At 42.9% G+C, this 12,143-nt stretch overlaps 1 protein-coding gene across 1 annotated transcript; it reads left to right on the top strand.

Annotated features, from left to right (window-relative positions):
• Positions 1–293: 293 nt before the first annotated feature.
• Positions 294–3,705, top strand: TRIM13 (tripartite motif containing 13). The gene is made up of 2 exons (XM_063317773.1): positions 294–363; positions 2,429–3,705. The coding sequence occupies exon 2, from the start codon at positions 2,435–2,437 to the stop codon at positions 3,662–3,664; it is 1,230 nt and encodes a 409-aa protein (XP_063173843.1). The 5' UTR covers positions 294–363; positions 2,429–2,434; the 3' UTR covers positions 3,665–3,705.
• The last annotated feature ends 8,438 nt before the right edge of the window (positions 3,706–12,143 follow it).

Raw genomic sequence — 12,143 nt, 5'->3', positions numbered from 1 at the left:
GTTGTCGGTGGCCAAGCGGAAAAGGTGGAAGCACGGAAGTCCCGCCCCGTCGGCTTCTAGTCATCCCCGGGGCTGGAAAGGCGTCCTCCGCGGCAGGATCTGCTGGTCTCGCGCGTCTCCCTAGGAATCGGGCGGGGCCACCTGAACTGCAGGTGAGCCGGGATTTGACGAGCCGGGATTTGACGAGCGGCGGGATCGGCCGGGTCTTCCTTCGTGGCGCTTCCTGTTGAAGGGAAGGAGCGAGCCGGGCGACGGCGGTGCTGCGGTTCGAAGAGAGGAGCGGCCGCCAGGATGGGCTTCACTGTACTGTAAGCGTCTCTCGCAGATGAGGCGGAAGGCCCCTGCCCCGTTCCCAGAAGTCGGGTAGGTGCCTGGTGTCGTTGCGACAGCCAGTCCCCAGGCGCGCTGGTGCGCCTCTGGCTATGCCTGCACGCTCGCGCCAGCCACCGGGGCCAGATTCGCGCCACAGAAATTACCCTTTACCAATTTGTATTTCGGTCTCCAGGTGCCTTGACGAAACTGTCGAGGGCCATTTCACTGTGCTGTGTGTGTGTGCGCCCGCGCGCCTTCGATTTCGTGTTGTCTTCTAGCGATGCCTGGACAAGTCCCTGCAGTTTTCTTGGCAAGGTTTCAGAAGTGGCTTGCCCTTGCCTGCTTCCTAGGGCTGAGAGAGGGTGACTGGCCCAAGGCCACGTAGCTGGCTTCGTGCTTAAGGCGGGACAAACTCTCAGTCCCCCATATCTAGTCTGGTACCTCAACCACTACACCAAACTGGCTGTCGTGAACCACAGACTAGCTGACCATGTATCACCCTTATATATCATGTGATCCCAGCCTGTGTGGTTAGTTTTTGTTTCGGTATATTGTGTAAGCCAGAGAATGGGGCCGATTTATTAACCAAGATAATAAATGTGTTGTGTGAATACAGTTTTTAAAAAAAGTGGCTGAAAATTGCTCTGGAGGGAGTGAAGGCAGTTACTTCCTTTCCCTCTTTGTTGTGAGAGGTGGTTGTGGGGATGCACGGAGGAAAAACTGTAAGAAAAACTATAGGTCAGTAGTTCTCAAAGTGGCCTGGGGTTCCTCAAGACCTTTTTAGTGGGTCTGTGAAGTCAAATATTTTAAAACGTCTGTTTTAATTTCTAATACAGTAAATACTGATAGATAATAACCTACATAAACCAAAGCTCTTTGGGGTCCTCAATTATTTTTAAGAATGTAAAGGGGTCCTGAGACCAAAACATTTGAGAACCGCTGCTGTAGGTAATGGTGATATAATGGCAATTTCCTGAAATTATTGTGGTACACTTACTTTTCTAGTCAGAGAAGTTAGGTAAAGGTAAAGGTTTCCCTTGACGTAAAGTCCAATCGTGTCCGACTCTAGGGGGCGGTGCTCATCTCCGTTTCTAAGCCTTGGAGCCGGCGTTGTCCGTAAGGACCCGTCCGTGGTCATGTGGCCGGCATGACTGAACGGAACGCCGTTACCTTCCTGCCGAAGCGGTACCTATTGATCTACTCACATTTGCATGTTTTCGAACTGCTAGGTGAGCAGGAGCTGGGACGAGCAACGGGAGCTCACCCCGCCGCGCGGTTTCGAACCGCCGACCTTCCGATCGGCAGCTCAGCGGTTTAACCCGCAGCGCCACCGCGTCCCTCAGTCAGAGAAGTTAGGGGGAGAAAATCCCAGAAATTGATAATAGCAAAACACTTTCATATTCCTGGCAAGAGAATTACACGGAGATGCTCATGAAACCATCAGGGGCTGAGCTCGACCCAAGACAGACTTTACTGCTCAGACTGTGCTGCATCCTTGACAGTGCCTTCTCTCTTGCACTACACCTAACCTGCCCTCATTCCACTCCTGAAACTAATTTTCATTCCAGCACCAGGGGCCCCAGACTGGTTTCTTTCGGACTGGTATTGATATCCCCTACTCACTGTGGTTTAACATTGGTCTATTTATGGACTTGTTTGCTGTGTTAAAGAATTGATGAGATCATTGAGGTTTTTTAAATAGTAACGTTTCAGCTACTTAAACGCATGTTGTATCAGTCAGCCAGAACTTTTCCAGAACTTCAGTCCTGATCTTTTACTTTGCTTCACTTAGAACTATAGAATTTTAGCTAAGTTTGGCCATTCACCAAAAGCATCGATACTTGATAAGTATTACAAATAAATGTTTTAAGCTAGCCCAGCACACATTTTATTTGAAGTCCTAATGTTTTCCACCTTTCCTTATTCATTTGCAATGCTGAAATTCTTGGCACTTTATGGATCTGGGTAAGAAATAAAAATTCACCAAATTACTTTTTATGTTCTCTTGCATAGTAGTTTTATGTAGGAATGCATGCAAGAAATTTCATGCATTCCTACGTAAGAAATTGACTGACTGACTATTAGTTGTTTACATTTTTGTCTCTCTTTATTATAGAGTAGAATGGAGCTCCTTGAAGAAGACCTTACATGCCCCATTTGTTGTAGTTTGTTTGATGATCCACGAGCATTACCTTGTTCACATAACTTCTGTAAGAAATGTTTGGAAGGGATATTAGAGGGAAATACTCAGAATGTGATTTGGAGACAATCTCTCTTCAAATGTCCCACATGTCGAAAGGAAACAACAGTAACAGGGGTTAACAACCTCCAAGTTAACTACTCCCTAAAAGGTATTGTGGAAAAATATAACAAGATCAAAGTATCAGCAAAAATGCCTGTCTGTAAAGTGCACAGTGGTCAGCCTCTTAATATTTTCTGCCAGACAGACATGCAGTTGATATGTGGCATTTGTGCCACTAGAGGAGATCACATAAATCATCTCTTTTGCTCCATTGAAGATGCTTACTGTAAAGAAAAACGTGCTTTTGAGAAACTGTTCCAAGTGTTTGAAGCATGCCACTGTGGAGATGCACTTTCTCGGCTAGACACTTTGGAAACCAGCAAACGGAAAGCTCTCCAGAGGCTGACAAAGGATTATGACAGGGTGAAAGATTTTTTTGAGAAATTACAATATACATTAGAACAAAAGAAGAATGAGATCCTCTCAGACTTTGAAATCATGAAGCTTGCAGTTATGCAGGCATACGATCCAGAAATCAACAAACTGAACACTATCATACAAGAGCAACAAACTGCTTTTAATATTGCAGAAACATTTAAGGATGTATCTGAACCCATTCTGTTTTTACAACAGATGCAAGAATTTCGAGAGAAAATCGAAGCGATAAAAGAAACTAGGTTGCCTTGTGTTACCATAGACATCAAGTCTACAGTTAAAGATGTTGATACAAGTCAGTGGGAACAACTTAAGCTAGCAGATGTGGATAAACTTTCACTGCCTCCAGAGAAAAGCTATTTCAACTGGGTGACTTCTTCCTTTCTTTCACCAAGGTTTTTTGTAACTGTTTTGTTTTGTTTGCTGATTGTTATCACTCAAGTACGTGTTACAGATTTTCTAGGCAAGACCTTACAGTATTGGAAAACTCTTCTTTCTGCATTTGGCTCAGGTTATCTGACAGACCCAACAGAGATGGCAGATCATGCTATTTTTTACTGGGAAAAGGTAGTGAATAGTGCTGCTGTTCTAAGTGAAAAATGTGTAAATTATATCCATGTGTTGTTGAATAACGTTGTCCAATTTGCATGTATAAACTTGTATAAATGCTTTTAATGTACAGGAAGTATACAGTTGTAACTGAAATTATTCAACCCCCATTGCAGATCAGGTTGATTGTCAAAACGGACAGACTTTCAACTGTTTGCAATGAACAAATCAAACAAAGGCAATTGAAATAGCTCAGCACAACAAATGCTTCAAGCGGTGTCCGCAAAGTCAACTGAAAATGCAACTTATCATGACTTCTCCAGTCTCAAAATTATTCAACCCCTTCATGGCAAGCATCTTCAGTACTGAGTAGAGCACCCTTCTGCTGTTATGACTTGCTGCAAATGAGATGCATAGCCAGACACCAGCTTCTGGCAGCGTTCCTGAGGAATCGTAGCCCATTCCTCATGAGCACTGGCCTCCAGGTCAGTAATATTCTTGGATTTGCGTGCTGCAACCACCTTCTTCAAATCCCACCAGAGATTTTCTAGGGGGTTCAAGTCAGGTGACTGTGATGGCCACTGTAGAATCTTCCAGGACTTCTGCATCCAAGCCTTAGTGGAATTTGAGGTATGCTTGGGATCATTGTCCTGTTGGAAGGTCCAATGATGCCCAAGCTTCAGCTTCCTTACGATGAAATGACGTTTTCTCCTAGGATTTCCTGATACTTCAATGAATCCATCTTGCCGTCCACACGCTGCAGGATTCCAGTGCCAGAGGATGCAAAGCAGCCCCAGAGCATCACCAAGCCACCACCATGCTTAACTGTAGGCAGAGTGTTCTTTTCAGCATATGCTTCATTCTTCTTCCTCTAGACATACCACTGATCCAATGGGCCAAAAAGTTCATTTTGTTTCATCACTCCACAGAACAGAATCCCCAAACCTCTCTGGCTTATCTATATGATTTTGAGCATACTGGAGCTGACTTTTCATGTGCTTTTGGGTCAGTAGCGGTGTATGTCTTGGAGTTCTGGCATGGAAACTTTCCGTGTTTAGTACGCGCCTTACTGTGCTCACTGAAACCTCGGGGCCTGTTGCCACCAAGTCTTGCAGGTCTTTTGCAGTCACTTGAGGGTTTCTCTCCACCTGCCTTCTCAGAAACCTGGTTGCAGCCATTGACAGCTTCCTTTTTCTGCCCTGTCCAGGTAGTGTAACCACTGTTCCTTTAACTTTGAACTTGTGAACTATGCTTCCAATGTGTCTCTAGGAACATTCAGTGCCTTCGCTATCTTTTTGTATCCTGTTCCTTGTTTGTGAAGGGCAATGATCTCTTCTCTTACCTTTTTGGACCATTCTTTTGACTTAGCCATACTGTATTTCTAACATGCAGTAAAACGTGACACTCAACAAACCCCCTCAGGTATTTCATCTGTTCCAGCTCAGGCACACCTGGTGCAACTAATGAAGCCCTTGATTAGTCGCATCAGGTGTGCATGAGACAACACCTGTTTTGCATACTGTATGTGTGCTGTTGTGACGGATTCTATTCAGGTGGTTGAATAATTTTGAGACTGGAGAAGTCATGATAAGTTGCATTCTCAGTTGAATTTGGAGACACCACTTGAAGCATTTGTTCTGTTGAGCTATTTCAATTGCTTTTGATTTGTTCATTGCAAACAGCTGAAAGTCTGTACATTTTGACAACCTGATTTGCAACGGGGTTGAATAATTTCGATTACAACTGTATATTTGAAGTGTGTGTTAGAATTTTTTAAAAATGGTAAACATTTTTAATATTTGAAATAGCCTTGATAACTGATATATTGAACTGTCCTGCAACCTCTTGTGTTGAACTGATTACTTTTCTATTTCTTGTTTTCTAGAAGTGAAACAATATGACTTGATTTTTTTAGAAAGTAATGTGCATAGTAGAACATATAAAACTTTTTGATTTATAAAGTATATTGATTGAGTTTCAGACTGGAGTATAAGTTGAGAAGATGTTTGCAAGGATGTATAATATGTAAATAATGGTTGTATATATAGTACTACCACAAGTCCCAGTCCTTCAGAAATAATGCAAACGTTGTAATTTGTTATGAGTATATGTGAACATAGGAAGTCACAAACATATAGTATTAACTTTTGTATGTTTATGAACCACTCAATACAAAATGAAACTATGGAGCATCTTGGGCTTGCAAATTAACCCCCCCCCAAATTACTTTTTTTTTTTTAAACAACAGTTACAGCAGTGCTTCCCAGACTTTTTCCTTCATTATCCAAAACCACTTATCAGAAAGTCCTTTTTACCCAATGTAGGTAAAACACTTTTAAGTCAGTTTAATGGGTTTGTGTGTCACTACCCAAAGAAAAACCACTTTTATCCAATTCTGGGTATTTTACCCAAGTTTGGGAAGCACTGAGTTACAGTAACATAGGTTATGTAGAACTATCAAGGGCCAAGTCTACAGGATGTTGGATAAGTTCATACCGTTAGGTATGATCTTGAGGGAGTCAGATGTGAGTCTTACACAAATGAGCATAGAAAATTCACTTTTTGCATTATTTACATGATGGACTCATTGAGGTTATAGTACAAGTAGTCCTCACTTAATGACCCTAATTGGGAACAGCAACTCCACCACTAAGCAAAGTGGTTGCTAAGTGGAAAATCACATGACCACAACTGTGCTTTCTGGCTGGAAAGAGACAAGACTACAGGTAGTCCTCATTCAGTGACCGAAGTTATTATGGCACTCAATAACTGGTGGTTATGACCAGTCCTCAAAGTTCCAGCCATCCTAGCACCCCCACGTGATCACGATCTGGCCACTTGGCAACCGGCTCGCACTTACGATGGTTGCAGTGTCCTCTGGTCACATGATCGCGATTTGTGACCTTCCCTGCCGGTTTCCCCATCATGGGGAAGCCAGCAGGGAAGGTTGCAAGCTGCTCAGGTAAGTCTTCCCCACCCACACACCCTCCCCCAGGCTCTCTGCACTCATGCCCTGCCTCCTGTGCACTCTCCCCAAGCCTTACTTGCTCGTGCCGCACCTCCCTGGGTGTTGAAAGCTAGCAGGAACTTAGGAGGAGGTGCTCACTTAATGACTCATGATCACTTAACTGCGACAGGGACTGTAGGGATTGCCGTCACTAAGTGATGCAGTCACATGACATGCTTTCTAAACACATTGCTTAGCAATGAAAATTCTGATCCCAATTGCCATTGCTACTTGAGGACTATCTACTGTTTCACACCTTTGGCTTTTGTTTCCCTCCTAAACTCTTCCCCTGCCCTTACTGTCTTCTACAAATCAAAAACAATATGACCATGCTGGCAGCCTGGGGGTGGGAGTTTGTGGGCATGCTATGGAAACAGCTTACAGTACTCTCTTGAAATCTCTGGAATTTCTTTGCTCTGTGTGGGGGGGGGAGAGAAAAAAAGCAAGTGACTTCTATAGGCAATCTCTCCCTTGCCTGACCCTTCCAGAGTGGAGAGATTGGAGAGGAAGAGATTTCAAGATACCGTTAAGATGTTTGCATAGCACTCATGGCTCCCAGCCCCAGGCTCAGCAATCACGTTGCTTTCTATGTATAGAAGAGTAAACAGCTCAATCTGCTCTGCAAGGAGGGAAAAAAAAACAGGTCAGGCATAGGACAATGCATACGGACTATAAAAGCAATCACATGACTGAGGGGTGCTGCAGTGGTTGTAAATGGGCTGTAAAATTATTTTTTTAGCAGCATCATAAATTTGGTGACTGGATGGTCGGTAAGCAACTACTACCCATATACAATGTGTAGAAAGGCTAATGATCATGCTTCAGGGCAGGACTCTAGAGGTAGGCAGCTAGAAATGGGATTTCTATGATATTAGGGCCATAAATCATCTATCATCATGGAAAAATCAAAGCTTATACATTTCAGCAGGACCTTGATTTTCTATTACTGATAGAAGAGATAAATTCCTAAGATCTGTACTGCACTGGATCAGAGCATTTTACTTTCATCATAAAGGATAAGGTTGACCAGCAAGGTACCTAAGTCTGGTGATTTAAGAGGAGTAGGGGAAAAAAATCTAAAATATTTTCTCCAAACTCAGCAGGCAGTAAAATGCCAAATGTTTAAATGTGTGGTGAAGTGGGAGGGAAACTTTTTTTTTGCACCCAGGGCTTGCACGTTTTAACATTTTTGTTTTATAATGACCAGAGTGATACAACTACGATGTAGCTGAAGAAGAAAAATTTCTGTGTTTCTTCCCTTTTTAAGAAGTAGTTTATTGGTGTTGGCAGTCTAATAATAAATCTAAAGGGATGGACACTTTATGCAAATCAAGGGTGCCCATTTCAGCCAAAATTAATAAACAAATGGGGACAAATACAACTGTACTATCCCTGCCTAAACGGAAAGGCATCCAGTCTGGTGGTGACTGAAAAGGAGCTTGGAATAGTGATGAATAACTCAGTAAAAGTGACAATCTAGTATTGGCTGCAGCTAAAATGATAAGGGTTCAAAATTAAATTAATCATTTGTATAAATGTTTGGTACTACTGCATTTTTAGTACCTTGTACAATTATGGCTGGTGTTTTTCAAGATAATTTTATAAAATTGGAAAAGAAACTGAAATGAGCAGCTCAAATGATAGGAGCTGATGAAATACCATTAGAAATGGTTTAAAAAGTGGGAATTTTCTGGGTCAGAAAAAAATAAGTACATGGTAAAATTTATGGAATTCCATATTAATGAGAAAAGGTGGATACACTAAAATTAGTCCTTTGGTAAACTGAATGGTAGTAAATAAAAAAGTGACTGGAAGTTGAAAAAAATCCCACAAGAAGAAGAAAAACTAATTCTGTATTTTTATCAAGGAAAATACATGTCCATAAAGTCAATTTCAATTTGAAGGCTATCTTGGTTTAGTGCCCTGCAGTAAAGGCAAAGAAGGATGTGGAGAGACATCTTCAGCTCCTTAAACTTAATGTATTTTTTCTACAAGATCACACTTCACCCATGGAGGGTCACCATGGAAACTTAGGAAGAGATGTAGCTGCTTTATTTTTTCACACAAGGCATAGCTAAAATATCACTAGTTCAAATGTAGTGAAGTTCACCACCTGGGATGGAGGAGGTACTATTTAGAATGATGATACCAAGTGGTGACCTGGCCAGGGGAGGGCTCTTTGTAGATGCTGCTATATCTGATCAAATTCTTTACTGTTATTGAATCATATGTATATTGTAATTTGCATACCACTACAGTGTTGCATACCACCTTTTTTTAGGTTTTGCTTTTGCTGCCTGTTACTGTAATAAACAATTTGTGTTTAAATGGAAGAGTGTGTACTGATCCATTATAAACAAGTCCTTGGGGGAAATTGATGAGAGAAATCTCTCCTGTTGTTGTTGTTTATTCGTTTAGTCGCTTCCGACTCTTCGTGACTTCATGGACCAGCCCACGCCAGAGCTTCCTGTCGGTCGTCAACATCCCCAGCTCCCCCAGGGACGAGTCCGTCACCTCTAGAATATCATCCATCCATCTTGCCCTTGGTCGGCCCCTCTTCCTTTTGCCTTCCACTCTCCCTAGCATCAGCATCTTCTCCAGGGTGTCCTGTCTTCTCATTATGTGGCCAAAGTATTTCAGTTTTGCCTTTAATATCATTCCCTCAAGTGAGCAGTCTGGCTTTATTTCCTGGAGGATGGACTGGTTTGATCTTCTTGCAGTCCAAGGCACTCTCAGAATTTTCCTCCAACACCACAGTTCAAAAGCATCGATCTTCCTTCGCTCAGCCTTCCTTATGGTCCAGCTCTCGCAGCCATATGTTACTACAGGGAACACCATTGCTTTAACTATGCGGGCCTTTGTTGTCAGTGTGATGTCTCTGCTCTTAACTATTTTATCGAGATTTGTCATTGCTCTTCTCCCAAGGATTAAGCGTCTTCTGATTTCCTGACTGCAGTCAGCATCTGCAGTAATCTTTGCACCTAGGAATACAAAGTCTTTCACTGCTTCTACATTTTCTCCCTCTATTTGCCAGTTATCAATCAAGCTGGTTGCCATAATCTTGGTTTTTTTGAGGTTTAGCTGCAAGCCAGCTTTTGCACTTTCTTCTTTCACCTTCATCATAAGGCTCCTCAGTTCCTCTTCACTTTCAGCCATCAAAGTGGTATCATCTGCATATCTGAGATTGTTAATGTTTCTTCCAGAGATTTTAACTCCAGCCTTGGATTCCTCAAGACCAGCTTGTCGCATGATGTGTTCTGCATACAAGTTGAATAGGTAGGGTGAGAGTATACAGCCCTGCCGTACTCCTTTCCCAATCTTAAACCAGTCCGTTGTTCCGTGGTCTGTTCTTACTGTTGCTACTTGGTCGTTATACAGATTCTTCAGGAGGCATACAAGATGACTTGGTATCCCCATACCACTAAGAACTTTCCACAATTTGTTATGGTCCACACAGTCAAAGGCTTTAGAATAGTCAATAAAACAGAAATAGATGTTTTTCTGAAACTCCCTGGCTTTTTCCATTATCCAGCGGATATTGGCAATTTGGTCTCTAGTTCCTCTGCCTTTTCTAAACCCAGCCTGTACATCTGGCAATTCTCGCTCCATGAACTGCTGAAGTCTACCTTGCAGGATCTTGAGCATTACCTTACTGGCATGTGAAATGAGTGCCACTGTTCGATAGTTTGAACATTCTTTAGTGTTTCCCTTTTTTGGTATGGGGATATAAGTTGATTTTTTCCAATCTGATGGCCATTCTTGTGTTTTCCAAATTTGCTGGCATATAGCATGCATTACCTTGACAGCATCATCTTGCAAGATTTTGAACAGTTCAGCTGGGATGCCGTCTTCTCCTGCTGCCTTGTTATTAGCAATGCTTCTTAAGGCCCACTCAACCTCACTCTTCAGGATGTCTGGCTCTAGCTCACTGACCACACTGTCAAAGCTATCCCCGATATTGTTATCCTTCCTATACAGGTCTTCTGTATATTCTTGCCACCTTTTCTTGATCTCTTCTTCTTCTGTTAGGTCCTTGCCATCTTTGTTTTTGATCATACCCATTTTGGCCTGGAATTTACCTCCAATGTTTCTAATTTTCTGGAAGAGGTCTCTTGTCCTTCCTATTCTATTGTCTTCTTCCACTTCCGCGCATTGCTTGTTTAAAAATAATTCCTTATCTCTTCTGGCTAACCTCTGGAATTTTGCATTTAATTGGGCATATCTCCCCCTATCGCTGTTGCCTTTTGCTTTCCTTCTTTCTTGGGCTACTTCTAGTGTCTCAGCAGACAGCCATTTTGCCTTCTTGGTTTTCTCTTTCTTTGGGATGTATTTTGTTGCCGCCTCCTGAACAATGCTGCCAACTTCTGTCCAGAGTTCTTCCGGGACCCTATCTACTAAGTCCAGTCCCTTAAATCTATTCTTCACCTCCACTGCATATTCCTGAGGAATATTCGTGAGCTCATATCTAGCTGATCTGTGGGTCTTCCCTAATCTCTTTAGTCTGATCTTAAATTGTGCAAGAAGAAGTTCATGGTCTGAACTACAGTCAGCTCCAGGCCTAGTTTTTACCGACTGTACAGATGTCCGCCACCTTTGGCTGCAAAGGATGTAATCAATCTGATTTCGGTGTTGTCCATCTGGTGAAGTCCATGTGTAAAGCCGTCTCTTAGGTTGTTGGAAGAGAGTGTTTGTTATGCAGAGTGAATTGTCTTGGCAAAATTCTATCAGCCTATGTCCTGCTTCGTTTTGTTCTCCCAGGCCATACTTACCTGTAACTCGAGGTGTCATTTGACTGCCCACCTTAGCATTCCAGTCTCCTGTGATGAAAATAACATCTCTTTTAGGCGTGTTGTCCAGTAGGTGCTGCAGATCCTCATAGAACTGCTCTACTTCAGCTTCTTCAGCATTTGTGGTTGGGGCGTATATTTGGATCACTGTGATGTTAGATGGCTTGCCCTGAATTCGAATTGAGATCATTCTGTCGTTTTTGGGGTTGTATCCAAGCACTGCTTTAGCCACTTTACTATTAATTATGAAGGCTACTCCATTTCTTCTGTGGTCCTCTTGTCCACAGTAGTAGATCTGGTGGTCATTTGATGTGAAGTGGCCCATTCCAGTCCATTTCAGTTCACTGACGCCCAGAATGTCTATCTTTAATCTTGACATCTCACCAATAACTACATCCAATTTGCCCTGGCTCATAGATCTTACATTCCAGGTTCCAATGGTGTGTTGATCCTTAGAACATCGGATTCGCCGTTCACCACCAGCACTGTCGGCCGCTAACCGTCCTTTCGGCTTTGAGCTAGCTGCGTCATCACGACTGGGGCTAGTTGAGCTCATCCTCTGTTCCTCCCCAGTAGCATTTTGACCATCTTCCGACCTGGGGGTCTCATCTTCCGATGGTCTACCGACATATCTCTGGTTGTACTGATCCATTTAGTTTTCACGGCAAGAATACTGAGGTGGGTTGCCATTACCTTCCCCAGGGATCGCATTTAGTCTGACCTCTCTGTCATGACCTTCCCGTCTTGGGTGGCCCTTCATGGTTTAGCTCATGGCATCATTGAGGTGCTCAAGCTCCAGCACCACGACAAG

The sequence above is a fragment of the Candoia aspera genome, chromosome 1 (assembly GCF_035149785.1).
Source record: "Candoia aspera isolate rCanAsp1 chromosome 1, rCanAsp1.hap2, whole genome shotgun sequence".
In the NCBI taxonomy this organism is placed as follows: domain Eukaryota; kingdom Metazoa; phylum Chordata; class Lepidosauria; order Squamata; family Boidae; genus Candoia; species Candoia aspera.
The sequence above is the reverse complement of the archived record's forward strand: the minus strand, read 5'-3'. Positions and strand labels throughout refer to the sequence as shown.

Excerpts from the sequence above, each read along its gene's own strand:
- TRIM13 (XM_063317773.1), top strand. The coding sequence starts at position 2,435 with ATGGAGCTCCTTGAAGAAGACCTTACATGCCCCATTTGTTGTAGTTTG.